This window comes from Prionailurus viverrinus, chromosome F2 (assembly GCF_022837055.1).
Source record: "Prionailurus viverrinus isolate Anna chromosome F2, UM_Priviv_1.0, whole genome shotgun sequence".
In the NCBI taxonomy this organism is placed as follows: Eukaryota; Metazoa; Chordata; class Mammalia; order Carnivora; family Felidae; genus Prionailurus; species Prionailurus viverrinus.
The window spans coordinates 72,498,504-72,523,854 of NC_062578.1; the positions used below are offsets into that span (position 1 = coordinate 72,498,504).

The window sequence follows — 25,351 nt, forward strand, 5'->3', positions numbered from 1 at the left end:
TATGTGGATTTGTAACCCTCCTGGGAGCTTCCTGGGTATGGTCTGAAAGTGGCCCCTGTCATCAGAGGGCAGGGAGAGACCCGAGAAAGCATCAGGCCACTCCAGGTTGGTAGGTGGCAGTTTTAGTGACAGTGAAGGGAGCTTATCATCGCATATTGTCTTGGGAGGCAGCAAGGTGCCTGGATCCCTGTACCTGCCTCCAAATCTCGGAAGTTTACAAAGAGGCCCTACCTGTGCTCAGTCATGTATACACCATGCAGGTATTTGCAACAGCACATCACCATCTCGAGGCTATGTCCTTGGGGCAGCCTTTGGGAGTGGTAAAGGCATGTGGGGAGGCCACATTCCACAGACTGGGGAGGGTGAGGAGCCTCTGAGTGCCCAGGTCCATCTTGCTGGTCAGTCAGCAGTCGTGTTTCTTTGGTGACGTCTCCCTACGTGGTCTGAATACTTCATTCTCTTTTATGGCCGAATAATACTCCATTGCGCTGCTACACAGTATTTTGTTTGTCGGTTCATCAGTTGATGGATATTTGGGTGTTTCCACGTTTTGGCTATTGTGAATAATGATGCCATAAACATGTATGAACCCATTTTTGCTTAAATATTTGTTTTTAATTCTCCTGGGTACATGCCTAGGAGTGGGACGGCGACACCAAACAATCCTCCGCTTTCTGTTCTTAGGTGCTGTCGAGCTGTCTTCTGAAGCAGCTGCACCAGTTTAGAGAGATGGAAATCTCTCCGCAGTGTCCTGAAGGCTCCAACTTCTCCACAGTCTCGCCAAGACCTATTTTCCACTTTGTCGTCGCTATTGTTTTTTAAATACTGCCACCCTAGTGCGTACGAAGTGGTATCTCATTGTGGTTTTAATGTGCATTTTCCCCAGTGACTGATGATGTTGAGACTTTTTCTTGTGCTTTTGGCCACTGTGTCTCTTTTCTGGAGAAATGGCTATTCAAATTGTGTGCCCATTTTTAAACTGGGTTATATTTTTGTTGTTGAGCTGTAAGAGTTCTTTATATATTATGGATACTCAACCCTTATCGGAGAAATGACTTGCAACTATTTTCTTCCCATTCCGTGGGTTGTCTTTTTGTTTTAATAGTGTCCGTTCCCTCACTAAACCTTTCACTTTTGAAGTCCAATTTACTTATGTTTTTGCTTTGGTTTCTTTTCTATTGCGCATTTTGACACACGTTTACTGAGCATCTACTGAATGAGTGAACGTGCCTCTGTGCAAGTTACTCATCCTTCCTGAGCGACACTTTCCCTACTGCTTTCGACGAAGGTTAGCTGTTATGATTTTTAAATTAAGGGTAATAGAAGAATGTTTGTAAGTGCTTGTGATCCTACAGACAGATCATAACGATACTTGCTAGGTATCCTTGCTAGGGAAAAGGAGTGAGGAGCAGGATAATGCATTTGTCCCGAAACTAGGATGTTCCCCACAATGTTCGTGTCTGAAAGTGAGGAGCGAATGGTGCGGGTGAGCTGAAATGGCTAGCAAAGAGTCACAAGCTCTTCTTTTCTGCTCCCTTTGTTTTTCCATTACAGCAGCTGCATATTCCCACTGGGGTGCTGGACTATCCAAGGTGCTACAAAAGCAAATTCGCTTTGGGGCACCACCTGACTTTGCACTGAACGTCATTTGGGGAACTGGAATAGGTACTTTGAATATGAAATCATGGTCTCTGAGTTAAGTAGAGATGCTTTACAAGTCTATTATATGTCTAGTAAGGGTTTTTGAGGGATTGCCTGAAGGAAGAAAGAGTAAGAGTCTCTTCTAAGAACACTACCCTTGGGACTCCTTGGTGGCTTAGCCGGTTGATTCCAACTGATTCCGACCTCGGCTCAGGTCATGATCTCCGGTCCGTTGGTTCAAGCCCCGCACCGGGCTCTGTGAAGACAGCTCAGAGCCTGGAGCCTGCTTCGGATTCTGTGTCTCTCTTTCTCTCTGTCCCTCCCCCACTTGCGCTCTGTCTTTAAAATAAACGTTAAATTTTTTTTTTTTTTTTTTTTTTTTTAAATAAAGAATACTACCCTGGGTTTTCGCTGTGTGGGCATTCTTGAGGTTCAACCATGAGGCAGCTAGGGCTGAATCCCATTCTAACTCACTTTACTCCTTGATGTTTTTGGATACCTCTCCCCACAAAGGTTTTACTGTGTAGGGTTTCCTCCTGCTGATCTTTCTCTGCCCCCGGTGGGAGGTGGGGGGGGGAGGGAAACTCTTCTCCCAGATTTCAATGGCTGGATGCTAGCCATCCCCCAACTCTAATCCCGACCGCGACCACCCCTTCAAGGAGCCCCTGGATGAAAGTCTCCCCTTTTCCTAATGCCCATGTCATCTGTTCCTTCCTGGGCCCACTGTGATGACGATGTCCCAACTTACTTCCTGTATCAGACAATTAACTCCTAAGGGTACAGTCTTGTTTCGTCTTTGTACCCCAGAACCTACAAAGCTCCTGGCCTTTGTCAGGAAATTGATAAATAGCTCTGGAAAGGGAAACAGCCGGGAATGGCCGAACAAAGGGAGGATGTGTTAGCTCTATAGGTCAGAAGTGCTCTTCTTTCTACCTTTACCGACTACTTGTAAAAGTAGTTTGCAAAACATCTTACAGTTTGGAAAACTCATGTCAGTGGAGGTTAAACCCTTCTGCACAGACTAAGAGAATGTGAGATCAAATGAGACTTCTGGGGCGCCTGGCTGGCTCAGTTGGTAGAGCATGTGACTCTGGATCTCAGGGTCATGAGTTCGAACCCCACGCTGGGTGTAGAGCTTACTAAAAAAAAAAAAAAAGGGAAAGAGAGAGAGATTTCTAAAATCAGATGCCCAGATTTGCTGCCCAAGTACTGTAACTGAGAAGCTCACTTATTTCTTAAGGTTGCAAAGCAATGGTATGTTTCTAGGAAAACAAGTTGTTGAAAGGTGAAAATTCGACCCTAGACTCAAATAAGGGGCTACCACAATGCCTTTCAAAGTTTCCTATGTGCCCCACTGAGCTACAAAGCCAAAGGTTAAATCAGTTCTTTTGTGTGAGGCTTCCACAAGCAAACTTTATCTTATAAACATGAAATTGTTTCCATGTCGATGGATTATTTTTATATGTGAAACCCATTCATTATACAAGGTAGAGTTTGCTTTGAAGGGCAGGAAAAAGTTAGTAAGGGAAATTTATGTAAATAACGATTTGATCATTAAAATTTTTCCTGAAGAGAAACAATTCTGTACAATATGTGCACACAGACATGGTTTCAGGAGCCCTTGGGCTCCTGAGAGCAGCCAGCACATACACTGTGGCCAGCACCAGGCTAGGCGCCCCACATGCACTATTCTCATTTAATTCTCACATCTACGAACCTCAGTCCCACCTGACAGATGAGGATCCTGAGGTGTAGAGAAGCACCTGATGAAGGTCACATGGTCATCAGGCTGCGGAGCCAGGGTCTGAACTCATCTTTCTGTCTGACTCACGCCTTGTGTGTGTCCCACAGTATTAACGCTGACTTCCCCACATGTCTCAGTTGAATGCAAAGATGTTCTTAGAACATTAAAAAGTGGGGGGCACCTGGGTGGCTCAGTAGGTTAAGTGTCTGACTTTGGTGCCAATCATAATCACACAGTTTGTGAGTTCGAGCCCCGCATCAGGCTCTGTGTTGACATCTTGGAGCCTGGAGCCTGCTTCCGATTCTGCGTCTCCCTTTCTCTCTGCCCCTCCCCTGCTCATGCTCTGTCTCCCTCTCTCGCAAGAATAAATAAATATTAAAAAAAAAATTAAAAAATGGGCATGTTTTCACATAAAACTCTATGAGAAAACCATGAAAGCTAATCCAGTAAGTCAACAAGAAGTAAATAAGCAAATGAAATGCCAGAGAATCTCAAAGAGAAGAAAAATGAAATGTTCATAAACGAAAATGGTGCTGGTGTAGAACAATGGATCGTTCTCAAAGCATACCTCTAATTACACAGGAATTCAAGGAGGCTAAGTATTCTTTTTAAAAAAAGCTTTTTTAAAAAAATGTTTATTTATATTTGAGAGAGAGTGAGAGAGAGAGAGCGAGAGCGAGAGCGAGAGAGAGAGCGAGCGCAGGCATGCACGCATCAGTGGGGGAGGGGCAGAGAGAGAGGGAGACACAGAATCTGAAGCAGCCTCCAGGCTCTGAGCTGTCAGCACAGAGCCCGATGCGGGGCTCGAACTCATGGACCGTGAGATCATGACCTGGGCCGAAGTTGGATGCTTAACTGACCGAGCCACCCAGGTGCCCCATAGAGGCAAAGTATTCTTAATGTCCAAGGTATTTAATTTCGTCTAATTCGGATGATGAAAAAAAAATCCAAGTAGGTATATGTGGTACAAATGAGCCAGTAATAGGTAAGACGCCAAGTACGGGAGGAGCGGGAGGGGGTCACCGAGAAGGCCTCTGCAGTGACAGGGATGTACAGATCTGTGGCCAGAGCAGGGCCAATGTTAGGATTTGTAAGTAAGACAGCATTTTTGAGTAACCAAACAGTTGCACTGATAGGAGTTACTGATTTACAGAAAACAACGAAGATGGAAAGATCATACGAGTTCCTACCATGTGGCTGTGGAAGGTTATATGGATACATACAGCGACCAAATGAAAAGCAGAAAGAGAGGAACATAAGAAAGGCAAAGAAGTAAAGGGGGTCCTTCCTGGGGCTAACAATCACGACTGCCGTGTTCCACTTACTTGCACTGAGCGTGGTAATACTTTATAAGATTCTGCAGCAGGTCCACACCCTTTTTGGTCTTGATTTCATTAACTTTAATGAGATACTGTGGAAATAAAACAGAATTGTATGTTGACTGTTACAGACAGGGTTTCCCAGTCCTGGGTCTGGGGAGCAGAATACCGATCATGAATCTGCACAAGTTACTGAACCTTGGCTGCCTTCAGACAGGGGGAGTTTCATTTGGGGAATGACGATCAGGCACAGTCACGAGTGTACAAACGACCTGATTAGAGTGTTAATGGTTTACAAACACTCCAGATTAGTTTACTATACAAGCAGAAATCAAACACAGCAAAACATTCTAGAATGTTTGATTATATCCCCCTGGTGCAGTGGATCTCAAACTTAGAGTTCACATGATCAAAACCTGAAAGACAGGTCGTTCTTGGCAGAAAATCAGTAAAATTGCACTCTCTTTATGGAATATGCGGTGAGGTACTGAAACTTTTAGGAAGAGTTTCTGGTACTCAAGAATGAAAGAATAAGAAAAATTAACGTTACAATAACCTGTTATTAATCAAGCAGTTAATGAACACTACTAGCTCTGATTTTTACCAGTATCCAAGACTTTCTGTTGATATTGTTTGCTTTTTTTTACTTGTTTTATTATAAAGAAGTGCTTACGAGCAGACAGGTTCAAGAAACTAAAAGGTTGAAGAGGAGGAAAAAAAGACTATTTTCTTAAAAAAAAAAAGAAACACTTAAAATTGAGAAAATTCTATCCGTTTTAGTATTTTTGGAAAACTGATAAAGGAACTGTTACACGTTAGCGTCAGAATGGCAGGACGCCAGGTCAAGTTGGACCAGCGCTCGCTGGGAACCCAGTTTGAGAACCACTGCTCAAAGTTTAAGGGAACATGCTTTTATTACATTTCTTTCATGAACTCAGACTTTCTTCATAACTACTTTATTTCAGCTTTCATTCCAACTGGACACATGGTTAAAAAAGACGCATGCTCTTAACCTGGATCAGTAAGACTTCATGTTCACCAGTGTTACTCCTCACCAGATGTTTTTTTCCACACTCACTCACAAGCAACATTAAAGTTCTCACCAAAGAATCCTGTTTTGGCATAAACAGCCCCACAGGACCAAGGCTCAAAATATGAGACAACAGTGAAATGGCGGATCCCAAAAGGCTTGGAGAAAAACGGAGATGAGAACCCTTAAGAAACAGTCCCCTCCTCTAATAACCAAACAGCCTGCATTTAAGCAGAAAAACTGCTGAGTAGCAGGAAAGATCACAGTTAACCAAACGCCAGGCAAATGCTCGAGAAAGCTGTTCTTACTTCGCACATTTGGAGCTGGAAGAGGCGTCTCTCCTTCTCCATTTCTTCTGCGATCTCGGCTCCCGTGATCTCCGTGCGGATCATTCCATGCTGCTTTGCGTGCTCTCTCTTCTCCTTCTCAATTTTTGTACTGTAATTAAAGATGCCATCTTTTAAAAACAAAAACAAACATTCCTGTCTTTCCTTTTTGTCTTCCCTTTAACGAGAGTCACTGATTGTTTCTTACTAAAGGTTAAGCAGCAGGAACTCTTAAGTCGGTAACGGTGATGGAAAGTAACATTCAAAGAGAACACACATCGTATAAATTTTCACCTAGGAAACCTTGCCTTTTAAGTCTGATCTTACACATGGATGAATTCTTATACATTCTCTCACATTTTGGTCTGCATGAAAAAATTCTGACAGTTGATTTTTCTCTTGGGTAAAGTACTTTACTCATCGATGAAAAAGTATCAGAAAGTTGGAGACCTCAGGTGTATCCTGATTGCCAACAGATTAAGAGTCTGAGAATTATTTCAGGACAATCAAAGCGCATGGTGGGCATGCACAAAAAGTAGTCAAAGGTAATTTCCAATATTCTTCTAAACCTGGGCCATTTCCATATCCCCATAACACACTTTAATCATTCCATCATCTGGCAGTGGCCTGTACAAAATAAGGATGGGAGAGGTCCTAATCTACAATTTGGAATCCCTCTCTGGCCTTTGTTGCTTCCAGACTGCCATCATATACATCACTGGACACGGGGCTCAGGGAGCCGAATGGTACCAGAAGACACAGTTCTGACGTTGACATTTAGAAGGCTCCTGAAAAAAAAGCTGTCTTGACATCCTAACACCTAAAACCCAAGGAGGCAGCTCACTGCATTCTTGACAAGCCCTGTTGAGGTACAGGAGCCTTCTATCAACTCTTGGGTGCTTTACTCTGAAATATGAATGGGTGGTGAAAGATGATAAGGTAACTGAGGAAAGGCTCCAAATTGAAAGCAGGGGTTCAAAATAACAAGTCAGGGAGTGGGTACGCGGTGGTGAGAGAACCAGGGGCAGTAAGAGAGAAACTACTTTATAAAATATAATCAAATCCTCAGAAAGGCAAAATAGTGTATCTATGAAACAAGAAGAAGAAACTATACAAAGGCCACCAAAAACTCCCAATGAACTTAGAGAAAGGGCTTTGGAAATTTAAAATATGATAGCCAAATTAAAAAAGTCAACTGAGGGGTGCCTGGATGGCTCAGTTGGCTAAGTGTCAGACTTGGGCTCGGGTCATGATCTCATAGTTTGTGAGTTCGAGCCCTGCATCTGCGGTCAGTGCAAGGCCCACTTTGGGTCAGAGCCTGCTTTGGATCCTCTGTCTCTCTCTCTTTCTGCCCCATCACCTGCTCTCTCTCTCAAAAATAAATAAAACATTAAAAAAAAAAAGATGACTGTGGGATGCCTGGGTGGCATCCGACTTCAGCTCAGGTCATGATCTCACGGTCCATGAGTTCAAGCCCCACGTCGGGCTCTGTGCTGACAGCTCAGAGCCTGGAGCCCGCCTCGGATTCTGTGTCTCCCCCTCTCTCCGCCCCTCCCCCACTCATGCTCTTTAAAAACTTGAAAAAAAAAGGTTTAAAAAAGTCGACTGAAACAGTGAGAATAAAAGGTTGAAAATAATTTAAAACAGAACATAGACAAATAGAACAGAAAAGAGAGAAAAATTATAAGAACAACCTAGAGAATCCAACATTATATGGCGAAGCCTTTTAGGAGAATAAACAGAAAAGAAACCAGATGGGAGGAATGATAAGGAACATTTTAGGAACTACAGAGCTAAAAACTGCAAAGAGAAGGTCAATGAAGAAACTTCGTAGAACATTAAAAAAAAAAAAAAAAAAAGACTTTCACATTTTCTAACTGGAAATAAATGAACCCCTTCCCCAAACCCCACACAAAGAAATGGGAGCAAATATGATTATAAAATGAGAGGGTTTATATTCAGCCCAACTCTCATTCTGTGTGATGCAGAATGAAGATATTTCTGGACATGGAAAAATCTGAGAATTTTCCCTCCTTGAGAGCCGTTCCCTGGAAACGAGTGGAAGTGGTGTGCCAGCCAAATATGGGCCCATGCCAGGAAGGAGGAAGGAGGAGAGCTACCACGAAGGGGCAGCCCAGGACGGCAGCTGTGCTGCTGAGCGCAAGGGCTCTGGAGGGAATCTCCAGGACAGAACAGACGGGACTGCCAGAGAACCTAACGATAACAGATCTATAATCGTTGTTACAACATACATAGTGTATGTTCTAAACAGAAACACTATTATTTTGTTTTAAACAGAAACATTCGAAGGTGTTGGTCATCAGTTCTAACAGATAACAAAAGATCACAAACGTTTCCAGCAGTAGGAGGCAGATGAAATGAGGCAATTATTTCACTAAGGGAAATCAGAAAATGGAACGATGAGAACGGAAAGTCCATTATAACACCATTTGATGGGCACTGAATATTTACAGTCACAGAAGTTGTTCACACTGACAACTGGTTTATCCATAAACTGTTGTATTAACCACACTGGATGAACAGGGATGGGGGTGGGAAAGCCACGGGGGGGTGGTTGTGCGAGGGAGCTGAGCCCTCATCTGCTGTGGCTGCACAGCAGGTGCACCAGGAGGAAACAGCAAGAGAACACAGAGGAACAGAGACGAACCAGCCAGGGAACAGGAGAGGGACTCAGAGGACAGGAGGGGTGGGGCTGAGGACCGCTGTGTCTTTCCACGAAAGCACGTCCGTTGCCTACGTAAGATCCCCTCCTCCCATTCCTTGTTAGGAAAAGAATCCTCATTATCAGGTGCAGCACAGACTTGGGAAGGCAGCACGGACATTCTTACAGTGCTGTGACACAGAAATGCTGTGAACGGTGCCTGGTCTGCCCTAGACGCTCTACTCGGATAGACTCTTGTCGAAGCCATTATTATTGGAGTTTCTATTCTATGCAGAGTCCGTCTTAACCGTTGCAAGCACTATTTAATGCTTTCTTTTATGTATGGGTGTTATTTTGACCAAGTATTATTTGATGGTTTAAAAAACTTGCTAGAAACAACTGACTGGCTAACTGTATGTCTGTCAACAGGCAATTACTTCAACATATTATCTTGTCTTCACAGAAGCCTTGAGAAGTGGTTAACGCTTCTATGGTTTTACAGGTGAGGATCATCAAAGTTAAGTATCTTGGCTCAAAGTCACAAAGCCGGTAAGTGGCACCACTGAGATTCTCCCATGGTTTCTGACTCCCCAGTGTGTGGTCTAAACTATTATGCCTCACTGCCTCCCGGGTTCTAAATGGAAGACCACAGCCCAGCCTCCTGGTTATCAAAGCTAATAAATTTTCTTTTTTTTTTTGTATGTTGTTTTGTTTTCTGTAATTCATAATCAAATGAGCCCTATCACATCAAATAATGAAACATTTGGGTTTCTTTTTCTTCTTATACCACTATACATCGTGAGGAAGAAGCATATCTTAGGAAAATCATTTGTTGATAGAGGTTTATTTATTTATTTTTTAATTTTTATTAATTTATTTCTTAATGTTTATTTATTTTTGAGAGGGAGACAGAGACAGAGTGTGAGTCAGGGGAGGGGCAGCGAGAGAGGGAGACACAGAATCCGAAGCAGGCTCCAGGCTCTGAGCTGTCAGCACAGAGCCCGATGCGGGGCTCGAACTCGCAAACTGCGAGATCACGACCTGAGCCGAAGTCGGACGCTCAACCGACTGAGCCACCCAGGTGCCCCGACAGAGGTTTATTAAAAAAGAAAAATAAAACAACAATCTTTTGGTGAAATCCTAAAATCAGGACCCACTTAAATGATGAATCCTGACACACATTTCCAGGTCTGGATAATTCTTTCATTCCTGCAGCAACTATTCCCTATGCACGAGCTATGTGCCCAAGGTTCTGCTAGGGGTAGGCACGGGGAGATTAACACCAAACGCGAGGACGATATGGTCACTGCACTCACCGGGGTCAGATGTCAGAGGACAATACAGACTAGTGAGCAACCAGACAAGTCTGAATACAGTTGAGCAAAGCGCCAGGAAGGGCACCTAGATCGTTCTAGAATGGCTTCTGCTCCAGGACATTCATAATACTGACCACCAGGTCTTGTGCCAACTGTATTTTTATAAAATACCAAAAATACAGTTCCACTACCCAACACTGGTAGGATTTCAGCTGACAAAGCACATACTGTACCTTGTTTTATTCCCATGTCCTACAAAAGAGATCTATTCCACAAGTGTAGAGCAAAGGTGTTTTGTTTTGTTTTTTCTCCCTTCTGTGGACTCCAGCCCCTTTTGTATGTACTTAGTTCTATTCCAAGCCCGGGGCGTGAAGCTGCCTCTGGGCAGGGCAGCACTTAGCTCACAAGAGTGAGCACTGATGATCTGTTTTCATACAGAAAGACAGGACGGCCTATACTGTTCACTCCATCACTGACCATTTTAAGAGCCCTTTTGTTCTCAGCTGCATTTATAACCATCAATGCATAAAAGCATTCCTAAGGCAGCAAGTCTCCAACAGTGCATTTATTACATAAGCATTTGTAGAAGTCGTCTGGCAAAAAACAAATTTAACCCCGAATTTGTTTTTCTTTTGTTGGTGTTTTCATTCTGCTGTTACTGCTGTCTCCAGAAATGCTTTTATTCTCTCACGGTGACAGCTATCCGAGTTTATAGCCAACCTTTTTTATTAAGTGCTTTTAAATATACTTCTCCTCCCACCACACCTCCCGGTAACACAAATGTCTTCGAGTAGCAATAACGAGGGAAGGTGGTCTGACTCGTACGGCAGGAAGCTGAGCCAGGCCCACACCGTGCATTTCGTGTGCGTTATTTCCACAGTCCCTGCAACAGCCTGCCAGGCGGGCCTGCCGTGCCCGTGACGTGTTGCTCCGGCTCAGGGGCCACACAGACCCTGGGGAAGGCAGCGTGGCACCGCCCAGCTCCATGACCTCCTGTAATCCCTTCAGTCTCTCCAGGCTTCAGTTCCCCAATCCACAACCAGACGGTGAGGTCACGGTGTGGGGGTCACGCAGGTAGAACACGGCACACAGGCCCCGGCGGGCAGAAGGAGGTCACAAACGCTAGCTATGAATTTTTATCATTTCCTAATTGCTATGCAGGAATGTAAACAGCCTACAGTTATATGCTAGCTGTAATTAAAGAAAAGCTGCAACGGTCAGATGGACAACTTGATAGTCAGCATCAGCAGCCATGGGCTCACAAATTTTTGGGAGTTAACAGCGCACCTCCCTCCTCCTATGACGAGGAGGAGGAGAATAAACACCTCCGGTCAGGTCAGCACACCCGGGCTCTTAGCCTCTACAAGGAGGTACTCAACGAGTTCTTGTCCGAAAGAGATCAGGTAAGAGCTCCGTCCTTCTTCTAGTTAACTTTTTCTTAAGAAATGAACAACTATAAAAAACAAACAAAAATGACTTACAACTTTGTCTCATAGTCTTTCCAAGCTTTGTCAAACGGCTTCTTGAGATCCTTAGGAAAGAGAAAACGAACTTGAGACTGGATTCACTTTTGCTCAAAGGCAAGTAAACGGTGCGGAAATAACACGGCAGCAAAAATGCTTTCCTTTCAAGGACGCGTGAAACCGGACACACCCTCGCGCACGTCACAGCGTGTGTCATAGACGAGGAGCCTGAGCGAGCGGGAAGGGCGGCCTTCGCTGCGATGCCTGCGCTCAGCACAGACTCCCCGCAGCCCCGTGGGCTCTCACCGATAATCCGGAAAGGGCCTCATCTTATTCCTCAGTCAGTAACACTGTGTGAAGCGGCACATCTTTTCCAATGATCATTTTCCAAGTAGTTTTTATGCTAGAAATGTTCAGAGTGCCCTTCAAATGCAAGTAACGCTATGATCTTTAAAGAGGGGGGTAAAAATCAATCCTTTCCAGTTAAAGTGAAAATCAAATTTCTGAACACTTACTCCTTTGACTCCCTTCAGGTCTCCTTTCAACAAGGAGTCCAAGGTGAAGATCACATTGTGGCTCAGACCCTGGAGCTGGAAAGTAAAGCAAACACGGAAGATGGTTAAAAAAGGGAGTGCATGCAGAATAACAAAATCAGCTACTGTGGACTGGACACTTTGCACACACCAGACTCTGCGTAAGGGCTTTCACGCACCATCTTGCTGACCCTGTGCACCGCCCCGAGGTTAGGCGGCAAGACCAGCACCCCCCCACCCCCCACAGCAGGTGGGAGCCACACAACTGGCTTCTATTACTCCTTTTCGTACGCTTCTTCGGCCATTTGTCACTATCTGAAATGACCCGGTGTGTTTATACGTGCACTCTGTCCCCCACCAGAACGTAAGCTCAGTGAGGGCAGGGACCACGACTGTCCCACTCACTGTGTCCTCTCTGTGCCCAGATCCATTAGAAACACAAGATACAAGTGTGGGTTTCTCACTGTTCTGAGGCAGTGGCCTGAGTCTCCTTGATTTTAAGTTGGAACAAAAAGGGGTCTACAGAGGAGAGGGAGACGGAGCTGGCACCCAGCTGGAGACAGCGGGGCAGGGAAACCAAGGGAGGGAAAGGCAAGCAGGGAAAGAGTGGGCCGAACAAGGACCGGGAACAGTGAATGACACGGACCCGTAGCACTGTGGGGAAACCGGGTCTAGTCGTGTGGAACCAACACTACAGGGACCTGCCGAACCAGGTCATAGCCGGCGAGGTCGGTGGGCTCCCTCACTCAGGAAATAATTTCACTCCCGTGCAAGAGTGTTCTCATCTGTCACTGCAGCCAGCCAGTCACCCTTCCATCAATCACTTACCATGTCCTTGTTCTGTGACACCCACCACGCTAGCGGCTGGCCAGGTGGAGGTGAATAAAACACTGTTCCTGCCTCGAGCGAGCTCACACCCCAGGGACAGAGGTGGTCGCCGTAGCAAACCCACTCTGCCACATCGCGGGACTGCAAGTGCCGTACAGAGGCGGAGGGAGAGAGTGGAGCGAGAAGGACCCACGTGGACACCTGCAGGCTTGGTGCGGGACCCTGGGCGCCCCCTAGATAACTGGGGGACGCGACAACCTGCCGCAGACAGCTGCAGTGAAGGGGTTAATACACCTCACAGTGCTAGCTTGCTCCCACACACTCAGCAAGTGAATACATATCTGTTTTCAAAATCCAAAGGGACGTTAGAGAAGAAATAAGAGTAAGGCAATATGGGGCGCCTGGGTGGCTCAGTCGGTTGAGCATCCGACTTCAGCTCTGGTCATGATCTCACGGCTTGTGAGTTCCAGCCCCGCGTCTGGCTCTGTGCTGACAGCTCAGAGCCTGGAGCCTGCTTCACATTCTGTGTCTCCCTCTCTCTCTGCCCCTCTGACGCTCATGCTCTGTCTCTCTCTCTCAAAAATGAATAAACATTAAAAAAAATTTTTTTTAAAGAATAAGGCCACACGGAACAGACGGACACCTTCTGCCAGCTCCTGCCCACCGCTCTCATCCTGGGCTCCCTGTGGCTCACCATTCCACCTCTGCCCCCCGGCTTCCAGTTTCCACGCAAGAGAAGTTGTCCAGGCACATCACCAGAGGGCTTGGATCAAAAACAACCAACTCTCTCTTCTTTCAAAGACAAAGAGATTCCGAATACCGAGACGATTCTATCTGTGCAATCTCGCTACCCCCCGCTCCCCCACCCACAGAGAGATAGCCTGGCTGGCAGGCGCCAACAGCGAGAGAGCCACGGATTCGGAGTCTGTGTTCTGTAAGGTCAAGGGCATTGGTTCCTGGGGAGTGGGGTGAAAAACATCTTAGCTATTACAATGGCTGTGGCTTTCCAAAGGGCCAGAGTATATAAACTTGATATAGAGTATATCTGTGGCATTAAAACTTCAAAGTTTAGTTTAAACTTTCTAACTTCCTCCCTCCTTCCCTCCCTTCCTTGCTTTCTCTTTCTCTCTTTCTTTCTAAGTGTTTATTTAGCTACTTGTAGGGGAGGGACAGAGAGAGAGGGAGAGAGAATCCCAAGTAGGCTCTGCACTGTCAATGCAGAGCCCAATGCAGGGCTCGAACCCACAAACTGTGAGATCATGACCTGAGCCAAAATTGTGAGCCACCCAGGTGACCCCCCCCCCCCCAAATATCTTTAAAAAGACTCCTTGGGATGGGGTGGTGCAGTTTTCAGGTAATAATAACGTTGAAAAACACCGGCTGTGGGTATGAGATGGGGAAAATAAAGATGAACAGGACTCACTCTCAGCCACAGATGAAGCTCCTTCCTGAAACATAAGCCTCCTGCATCCTGCTCTCCCTCGGGCCTCGGAGGTTTGTGTGGATGGTGGTAAGCGAGGCAGGGGCCAACCAGCCCTCCACTCGCCAGGCCAGTGCCTACCTCTCCTCGATTCGTAGAAATCCTTAATCTTCTTCAAAACATTCACCATCCCTCACCATGCACGTATCTGTTTCCTCATCTGTTTGCTGTACCCTCAGTTTGAATGCAAACTCTCTAAGGGTAGGGTCTGCATGTTCATGGCCCTATTTTCAACATTTTGGAACACCGCCTGGCACAGAGTAGGTGCTCAATAAATACTTGTAGAATACAGGAAATAGAGAATCATGTGAGCACAAGGTTCCTCTCTACAGGATTTATTCTGACGGGAAGCTTAGGACTTGTCAATAAGGGATGAGATAAATAAACTACGGAAGTTCTAAACCGTAGCCATAAAACTGAGAAAGTTCTTTATGTGTAACTCTGGAAACGGCTCCAAGATAAATTGTTACATGACAAAAGCAAAGTATAAACAGCATTCACAGCATACAAAGTTCTGTATAAAAAGAACAGGGGCGCCTGGCTGGCTCGGTTGGGGAGCACACAACTCTGGACCTGTGTTGGGGAGCACACAACCTCTAGAAGTTGTAACTTCTAGCCCCAGATGGGATGTAGAGATTGCTTAAATACATAAAACTTTAAAATATTCTAAACAAACAATGAAATGACAGTGATTATAAACCATTTTTAACTTCGTCCTAGAATCAGGCTTTTCACCAATGCCTCAAATCCTTTGTGAAATGAAGCAGGAAAAAAAATTGTTATGCCATTTTGGTCTGAGGGCTACATTACAAAATAAGAATGAAAAAATTATGAAACTGTGGTTAGTACTGAATGTGGGGGTTGCGCGGAAGGAAAAGTCCCTCAAAAGCCATGTACAGACCACACAATAGACACACACTGTAACCTTTCAGTGCTGTCGTCGGGGTTGGGGGGTGGTGGGAGGGGGGGGCTGCAGTGGCACTGATGGAAAACCCCAAGAATTAAGAATTTCTTTGTGGTTATCCACACACATACTCTTGGGGGCTGATAAGAAACAGAGAAGGCCAAACATTGTGTATTTATGAATTCAGAATCTTCCCAGGATGAGCCTAGCAAAAGGCCCCAGGAAAAAAATCTTTCCCCACCTTACTTCCCAGGAAAAAGTCGGTTAATTTGCAAGAACTGGCAAAGGCAATGGTTTTAAGGAAAGAGCGAATAGCAACTCTGTCATCATGAAGATGCAGAGAGATGTCAAAGAGAAAACAGACTACTCTCGAGAAAAGGAAACTTTTGAGAAATATTTATCAAGAGGCCAAAATTTCCTTTGCTGCAGATCTCAATGAAGAGAAGGCCTATTTTCTCCGACACTGGAAGGTACCGCGACAGCGATGGATTACATGACCTCATGTTGTAGGGTTCTGTGACTTTCCTGCTTTTTCACTTTCCAGTTCTTTCAGGAATCCTTCTCACAGCCTAAGCAAAGCTTGCAAACGAATACAAAAGCACCTCCAGGGCAACCACGAGGGGGCCAACATAAAAAAAAAACAAAAAAACGAGTAGAAAGACTTCCTGTATCACCTTCATTATCCTCAGTGGATTTTTTGAAAGCCTTTCAAATCTATTATTTCCCATTAATTTTACTAAAATTCTATTGATTCCATTTCCATTTACTCAACTTCCAACCTATTTCCTTCCCTTTAATGATAAAGTTGAATTAACGTAAGTTCTTTACACAAGCCAAGATAACAGGACGATGAAGGATATGTTTCTAAGAGCACCTCTTTTTCCATTTTATTAAGCAAACACATTAGAAAGCATTTCAGGAGTGGTGTCTGGGTGCGGTAAATGTGTCTGCTTTCCAAACAAACTGCTTCCTCACAAAGTGGAAATTTCCTCTGCGAGCATATACGTATATCAAGGCCAACGAGAAACCTGGAATAAAGACAGGAGGAGGCTGACGTCTATCCTTTCATTATGCAAAAGTGATTTAAGCAAACAGACTGTAATTAATATTGGTTTTGATCACAATAACCACCTATTCCTTACAACTAGCTCAGACGCTACCAGACATGAGACAAACAGCTCCCGTTAGAGAGGACTTCGGGACGGCTTTCCTCTTTGTACCCGCTGTGATTTTTCTCTAAACCCCTTTAGTTTTACCACAAAACGACATGATCTCATTCTTTATGATTCATCACCTGTCTTTCTTCTCTAGAAGGTATGCCTCTTAATTAAGGGCGAAGCATCTCATCTGTTTTGTCCACTAACCGACCAGGTCCCAAAGCTGGAGCCAGCAGGCAGCTGCCGGTGGCCACGCTGCACTGTGGTTTCTGGCTCGCCTGGGGGCCTGCGACCCGGGGGTCACCCTGCGGGAGCACAGGCGTGGGGGACAGTGACTCAGCAGCGTCGCAGTGGGAGCGCAGCACGGCTCTACACGTGGTGCCCTGCCCCCACGGCCCCCACATGCACACGGCACCGTTATCAATGAACGGGGACATAATTTGCTTGCTTTGTCATCCTGCGTTAATCCTGACGTTCCTACCTTACTGCCCACCGGTTCTCTCTCCTTCCCCTCTACAGACAGAAAGTAAGGCTAATGCAAATCTGCTGACTTGCTCAACACATTGGAAAATCCAATTAAAATAATGAGCCAGCTCCCAGCAGTTAAGTCTTCGATTCCCTGGAATAAATTAGATATTCAGTTTAGTGTGTTAACTCCTTCATGGCGTACTTATGCACCCTCATGGCGGTGCCCGGTTGTGGTCAGGCAGTTTCCAGGGTGTTAAGATACACTGGAAAGAGTTCTCAGCAGGAGCTGAGAAGGCCAGAATGTGGCCACTTGTTACTATTGGCCTGGGGACTTTGGGCAAACCGTTAACCTGACCGACTCGGTTTTCTGATTTTAAAATGGGTGTCCTGGCACCTTCCTCCACTAGCCAAGGCTGGTGCGACAGGATCAGGGAGAACGGATGCCAGCGGAGCTCCCACTGGGTAGCAGGCCACAGGGCTGCCTGCTTTATCCGGCTGCTCCGCTGGCTGCTCCCGAGAGCCCTCAAGGTGGTATTAACGTGTTCAAACACACTCAGCCAAGTGGACGGGCCAAACCACAAGCCAGGGCTAACTCCCAAGTCAGTGAACTATTTACAGCATTATCTTCTTGTAGGTTATCATAATGTGCTTTTTTAAAAAGTTATTTGAGAGAGAGAGAGAGAGAGAGAGAGAGAGAGAGAGAGAGAGAGAGACTGACTGGGAGGGAGAGAGCGAGAGAGACAGACAGACAGATCCCAGGGCCATGAGATCATGACCTGAACCGAAATCAAGAGTCAGACACCCAACCGACTGAGCCACCCAGGCACCCCCGATTATAGAATGTTTCAAGGATTATAATATACTGCATACACATACAGACTATTATTATCAGCCATTACCGACCTACTAAACTAAGCTTTATTGTATTCGGTTGCATATGCTTTAAGGGGAAACAAAGAATACTGCTTTGAGGGCACTTACAATTCCCACGCAGATGAGACTTAATGTTCCCACCTCACCCACTGCTCAGGCATTTGTAACAGCTTACACTTCACAGCTGCTGGAGTGCCCAGCACTCACACGATCAAGATCAACAGGCGGCACACACTTAGCCAAGCGTGTGCCTGGACAAGTCATTCAACCTTTCAGAGACTTAGAGATTTAGTCATTCAACCTCTTAGAGATTCAGTCTCATTCCTTATAGTGGCAACGATAAGGCTGCCTCCATACGGTGCTGAGGGTGTTGCCATGTAGACGCCGGGTGCTATGTGTGCAAAACGCTGCACAACACAGACTCCTAATAAAACGTAACTAGGTTTACTGTCTCACACTTGAACAGCTCAGCCGCAGTGGTGGAAAAAATACAAATGATGGCATTTTGGATACTGGAATAGGTCTTTTGAGGCTGGGACGGAGGTTGGCAGGACTCCCGAATGTCCCTCATGTTGCACCACATTCCCTCCAAGCTTATTGTTTCCCTGCCTCATCCCGCAAGGGAGTCTCTACAGACTGTAAGGTAATGCATCCCATTATATACCATGCTCTAATCCAGGCAAATCAGCCTGAATTAGAGTTATTAAAATGACAGATGGTACTGTGTTTAACGTATGTTACCTGAAGTTATTGCTCACAACAACTCAGTAGGATGTATCTTAGCCTCACCCAATTGAGGAAACAGGCTCAGAGAGGTCAAGTAACTTGCCTAAGGTCAAACAGTGACTACGCGGATGGTCAGAGTCTTAATTAAGGTTTTTACTGACTCCAAAGGCCATCCTCATTTCCTGAGTCCTGTTGTTCCAGTGATCTTTTAAAATGATTGTCAGATCATATCACTCTCCTGCGTGAAACCCATCAATGGCTTCCCATGGACTGGATTCAAATCCAACCTCACAATTTAAGTCTGGCCCTGGCAACCAGTCTGAAGCCCCTCTACCCTTTCCCCCGCCCGTCAACCATGCCGGCCCTTCTGGTTCTTGATTCATCAAGCTCTCAAGCATATACATGCTTTACCATCAGTCTGGAACAGTCTTCCGTTGGCTCCTGGCAAAGAGCCTCCTAGTCTAGGCTCCATGCCTCCTCCTCAGTGAGGTGTTGAGCACATTTCTACATAGGTCTCTCCTGTCTGATCTCCCCTGAGTCTTAACTAGGCAGAATAGGCTCACTTTCAAAGAACAATGCATCTGACAACCATCTGAGTGTTTCTTTAGTGTCTAGAGCAAAGCTTCTTGAAGGCAGGAGCTATGGCTGTTTCACCCACCACTGTGTTACATCCAACCCCTAGCAGAGTGTAGATTCCCTAAATAAAACGCGTGTTGACTGAGTAAATGGCTGAACAAATGAATTCCTCTCCACACCAGAAAAGTTATCATGAGACTCAGAAGTATTACAGAATGTGAACGAGTTTTGGTCTTCCCGGAGCACTCTGCACTTCCAGATTAGAAGTCGGGGAGGTGACGGCGGATTTAGGAGAGGGACGGGAGATGAGAACTGCTCCCACTATGTGGTTGGGGGTGAAGGACCAAAGGTACCTTCCATCCAGCAGCTGCCTGGCTTTGACAACTGGAGAAGAAGAGTGTTCTAGACCTGAACCTGCTTCCACCTGGCTGTGTGGGTACAGGCCGGTCACTTCTCATTTCTGCCACTGATAAAACGAGGTCTACAAGGTCTCTAATATACCTTCCAGGGACAGTACTCTCAGAGCCTAAGATGAGATACTGAGATACGACTAAACACACCAGAAAGAAATCCAGACGACCCGGGTGAGAAAAGCCAGAGGGAAATGCTCATGCTGTCTCCTGGGCAGGATGTGGCCCTGTCCCCACCCCCAAGAGGGTCTAGGCTCCTGATCCCATCTCAACCATGGTAGTTCTGTTTTAAAAGGCTGTATGCTTCCAAGTAAGCAAAGATCCGAGGCTACAGTCTTCCTTTCCAAAACAGGAAAACATTTTCAAAATGTATAAACAAGTGAAAAATCAGGTTATAAAACAGCACTATAGTATGAAACCAACGTGGTTAAAAAATTATGACAATAAATACACATATAAGAAAAGATTTATAAATAGGAACGAGATTAGAAGATACAGATAGACAGGGGCACCTGGGTGGCTCAGTCAGTTGAGTGACGGACTTCAGCTCAGGTCATGATCTCACGGTTTGTGAGTTTGAGCCCTGCGTCAGGCTCTGTGCTAACAGCTCGGAGCCTGGAGTCTGCTTCGGGTTCCGTGTCTCCCTCTCTCTCTGCCCCTCCCATGCTCATGCTGTCTCTCAATAATAAATAAATGTTAAAGAAAGAAAATTAAAAAAAAAAAGAAGATACAGATAGATAGATCTCAACCCGTAAACAGTGAATTGTAAGGTTATCAGTGACTTTTATTTCAGGGTTTTTCCCCCTGTATTTCCTAAGTTTTCAGCAATGAACTGGTATTTTTTATTCAGAATAGTATTAAAAAGAAATATGACACAGAAACACAAGAGGGCGATATAATCAACCAGCAATTTATTTCTCACTCAACTTGTTATTTGACGTATTAATACAACATAGAAACCAGATGGCAGGTATAGAAGTAAAAATAATGAGGGAGTGAATCTGGCAGGAAAAACGACAGCTTCTCTGTCACATTAGGGAATTCTATACCTCTGTCCAGAGTGACCGTCCTTCCTAGTGGTCTCCCAATGTGGTCTTGGGAAGAATAGTGTTTGCATCACCCAGAACTTGTTAGAAATCCAGTCTCAACCCTAATTAACCAGACACTCTGCGGGTGGGGCCCAATGGCCCAGGCTGAAACCAGCTCTCTAGGCGTGATGGGTTGGGTGCAAGGTCCAGTTGGGGCATCAACTGCTTTACACTAACAGCAGCTGTCCAAAGTCAAAGGAGAAGGAGAACCCAAGTTCCTTTAGAGAAGGAACACCTGCAGTCAACACATGGAAATCGCCAAGGCACAGTTACCACGAAAACAGGACAGAGGTGGGTCTCAGCCATAATTACCAGGAGAAAAAGCACAGGAATGACTGCTCTGGGTGGCTTGGGGAGACCTAAGGAAAAGGGGAACCAAATCAAACCATGACGTTACAGGCCTCGGGAACCGACAAGACTGAATTTGGCAGAAAATACAGTTCTACTGGAAGTTTCACAGAGAAAAATGGGTAGGCGTGGGAGTATCTGGGAATAGGAGAATTCCTTAACGTAAAATAATGCAATTATGTTTTGTCTAATTCCATTTAAGTAAATGAGGGGTTAGATTTAACATCATCTCCTACATCAAGGATGAAAATGAAAGCACTCTTTTTTTCTTTGTACGATCTGCAGCATCTGACTTCATCTGAGGATAATTACAACAAAAGGGGGAGCGGCTACGACTTGTAAGCCCAAGATAAACGGGGAAGCAAAAGGAAGAAAGGCCTGGGCAGCTGGGCCTTGGTTTGAAGAGACATCTCGGCCCTAATGATTTCTCTACTGTGCTTGAAACGATTAATCGGCTGGTTCACGATCAACTTTCAGACCCGTAATTTCATTTCCACGCACGTCATCTACAATTTGCTGTGTTTAAACTAGAACAAAAGCCTACGGTAGGTGACATCAAATTACATTTTCCTTGCCTTCACTGAACATCTTTATCACACACTGTATGTTTGACAACAACACGCTTTTAAGCAATTTCCTGACAGATTAAAAAATTTAACAAAATAAGTGAGCGCAAGCACTCGGGGCCCACCACGTACGACACCAGGAGGACACAGGGATTTCTTACTGTAGACACTGTGTTCATTTAACCGGTAGAAAAGCAGAGAAGCAGTGCCCTCTTCGCCTGGACTCCCCACTCTGTCTGCTTGGTCCACATCTTGTGCTTTAATTAAGACTCACTTTGCTCCACCCTCACTGAAAATGTTAGAATTCAAATAATTTACTTCAATGGTGGCTGTAATACTCACCACCGGTTGCTATAGTTCCAGGCCACCCTTGCAGAAAAAAGAAATCTTGGATATTATGCCTGTGATGCCAAATGATGCCAAAAAAAGTTTTCTCTACTCACAGGCAGCAAAAAGCAGGAAGTCTAAAAAATCTGGAACTATCCCCATGTCCATCCTTCCTCATAAAATGAAGTGCTTGGGGCACATGGGTGGCTCAATCGGTTGAGCGTCCGACTTCGGCTCAGGTCATGATCTCACAGTCCTGAGTTCGAGCCCTGCACTGGGCTCTGTGCTGATGGCTCCGAACCTGGAGCCTGCTTCTGATTCTGTGTCTCCCTCTCTCTCTGCCCCTTCCCTGCTCATGCTCTGTCTCTCTCTGTCTCAAAAATAAATAAAAACATTAAGATAAATAAATAAATAAATAAATAAATAAATAAAATAAAATAAAATAAAATAAAATAAAATAAAATAAAATGAAGTACTTTAGTGTAAACTATTAAAAGAGTCTGTATAAGCAGTCTGTTGAATGGAAGTAATCGTCAAGCTCAGCAGAGCCTGGAACAGAATGGACATTTGGTAAATACTAGCTAAGTCAGGACCACAATTTAGAAAATCTTGGGGCGGGGGGTGGGAAACAAAAACCTGAAGTACAGACTTTCACCTGACTCTCTAAATATCAAATGTATCAACCAAAGCTTAATGCTGTTTAATGCTTCTATTTAAGGAAACATGCATCTGCAAGCCTAAGAGAATAGTTTTATAAATATCTATTAATTATTTATGGCCTAGTTCAAGGGTGTCTCTTCTGGGAAGCCTCTTTTGATGTCCTTGCTTTCTGGGTGAATAAATGAGGGAGTGAATGAATAAATGATTCCGCCTCTAGTGACCCAGCTTGAGAAACGAGGGAACAGAAATGTGAACTCAGTTTTACCTGACTTCAAAGTCATGCACTCTGCCAGCTCTCTGAACTTTCAATTGCTTGACATGGCTAGACAACCAGTCAATAAAAGGGCCTGTTCATATTTAGGGGAAGATGTAAGCTGCTAGTTCAAGACTGGATCAGCAAGGGGTTTCTTCATGTTAAACCTAATGGTACCAAAAGGCACCAGAGGGTATAATCTTAAAGAAGCAAGGTATAAAGAAGCCACCAGCTTGAATAATCAGAAATTACACACTGAAATGTAAATAAGAAATAAATTCTAGAAGAACAGATATAAAGTGGAATAAAAGTAAAACAAATAAACAACAACACATGAAATGGATCACCTGATCCAGAAAACCTCTCGATCGGTACGTCTCAAGGTGGTTCCATGGGAAGTCAAAGTTTCTTACACAAGAATGTTTGTGATCAAGGAAGTTTTAAAAAACACTGAACTGGTCAGGTCTCTAAGAACAGGATGTCTCCAAGTCTTTAATATACAAATGTACACTGTAAATCCCCAAGGGCAAGATGTAGTGGTTTTCAATCCAGAACTCTTGTCAAAGAAGGCGGCATGGGGGGCGCCTGGGTGACTCAGTGGGTTAACCGTCTGACTCTTGATTTCGGCTCAGGTCATGATCTCACAGATTGTGAGATCGAGCCCCACATCAGGCTCCACGCTGTCAGTGCTTGGGATTCTCTCTCTCTCTCTGCCCCTTCCCTGCTCACACGCACACATTCTCTCTCCCTCTCTCAATAAATAAATAAATAAATAAGCAAACAAACAAACTTAAATAAAAAAAGAGGGCAGCATGGGATTAGTATTTCAGGGAAAACTTGTGGGAAAAGGCACCTCAGGCCCTGATACTCGTGTTCCCAGACAAGAGGGAGTTAGATGCACTGGGCCCGGCACGGCCCCTGCACATGGTTGCACAGAGTGTACAGAGCTCAAAGCATCAACCTGGCTTATTCAAGTGGTGCCTGAAACCCAGCCACACTCCCCTCACAAATCCGTGTTCCCTGGTGCTGGCTGACATCGGCCCAGAGGAAGGTGCCCTAGCTGGGCTGTGGTACCTGCCCAAAAGTCTGGGTGTGGAGCAGGTTGCCTCATTGGGAGGCTACAGGAAGCGGAGGTGAGGAGAGACTCGGGGGCGACATTCTGCAGAGGAATCGAAACCCAGTTCAACCGAGAACACTTAATGTGAGGCAGGGAGAGGAATGGCAGAGTCCAGGTAAGATAAGAGGTCAGGCCGGACACGGAGAACGGGAAATCCAGGGAGAGGGGGAGAGGTCAGAGGCGTGCGTGTGAAGCTGACTGTGGCAGAATTCTCTGAACAAAGGAAAACATCCGCATTTGCTTTTCACAACAGGCTCCAGATTTGGGCTTGGAAAAGGAGCTCTGGAGGCTTCTGGGACCAAGATCATGCAGACCCAAGGCTAGCTACCTCCCGACAGTGTGCGCCTTACCCTTGTACCGTCTCTGCCACTCTTGTGCTTGCGGTCCTTTAAATCAACCTTTTTACTTAAACGAATTAAAAGTATGCTTTACTTTATATCCGTAAAAGGATCCTGACACCTTGAGAGGCAGTCCAGTGTTCTTCAAAGCATGGGGGGGTCTGGAGGAGACCACCCAGGTTTGAATGATATCTACCCCAGCACTCTGTGTCTCAGTTTCCCCAACCGTTCAGTAAGGATAATAATGGCTACTACCGGGTAGAGTTGATGTCAAGAGTAATGAGGCAGAAATGGTAACACTCACCAAATATTCTATTTGCTCCCTTCTATTTCCTGTCAGTGTTCCTGCCAGTGGGGCTAAGAACACAGTTTAAGGTGGGGAACTAACACACCAGGGGAAGCAGTGACGAGCCTGCACGTGGTGCTCTCTCCTCTCCCCCGCCGTAGCAAACCCTGCAGTGATGGGCCCTTGGTCTCTGAATGACTTAGCGTGTGGAGCAGACCCCCTTGGTAGACATGGGATGTGAGGAGGAAGGAACCCCTCCCTCTGTTAAGCCACGGAGATCTGGGGGTGAATTTACGACTGCTGCACATTCTAGCCCCTTCTGGCTAGTATAACACGTGAGTGCTTAAAACGGTGTCTGGGATATACTCAGCTCGTTGGATACACTACTGTTACCAGTATTATTTATATAAATAAAATTTAACCATAAGAATAATGAAAACTCCCGTCTGAAGAGCCCGAGGGTGAGACCAGCTCTAGCTTTGTTTAAGAGAGATACTGATAAGCAAATATTAGGGGGCCCGAGCATTCCAGGGTGAATCTGAAGCCTTCCCCTCCATGCCCAGTCTTCTCTTACTGCTAATGAAACTTTCTCCTCCAACAAGTGACTGGTTTCCTTCTCCTTCCTCCACGCTGCTTGCTTTTCCTTCCTTCCTCTCTCACAGAACCACGACTCTCACACATAAGCCTCTGCTAGCATCGAGAAGCTGTTTTGTGAGTCTGTTTCAAGTAGAGTAACACTGGACAGCCACAAACAAAGCCACAAACACACACATTTAAAACATTTTGAAAAGTGTTATTCACTGCATGCAAAATTCTCAAGATGAAAATTCAATCCTATTTAAAATGCATTATTTGAGGGGCATGTGGGTGGCTCAGTCGCTTAAGTGCCCACTCTTGATTTTGGCTCAGGTG

The 25,351-nt window shown here is 45.3% G+C and overlaps 1 protein-coding gene and 1 non-coding gene across 6 annotated transcripts in view; one reads left to right on the forward strand and one right to left on the reverse strand.

Moving 5' to 3' along the window:
• Positions 1-25,351, reverse strand: part of ASAP1 (ArfGAP with SH3 domain, ankyrin repeat and PH domain 1) — a 347,294-nt gene that overhangs the window by 88,326 nt on the left and 233,617 nt on the right. For all 5 annotated transcript variants that reach the window (XM_047842304.1, XM_047842303.1, XM_047842305.1 and 2 more), the window contains 4 exons: positions 12,017-12,091; positions 11,520-11,569; positions 6,043-6,172; positions 4,711-4,796 (listed from right to left, as the gene is read on the reverse strand). In XM_047842304.1, coding sequence (XP_047698260.1) covers positions 4,711-4,796; positions 6,043-6,172; positions 11,520-11,569; positions 12,017-12,091 — 341 coding nt within the window. The remainder of the gene's footprint in view (positions 1-4,710; positions 4,797-6,042; positions 6,173-11,519; positions 11,570-12,016; positions 12,092-25,351) is intronic.
• On the forward strand, positions 2,699-2,771 carry TRNAQ-CUG (transfer RNA glutamine (anticodon CUG)). Its single transcript has one exon. It is a non-coding gene; the product is annotated as a tRNA-Gln (tRNA).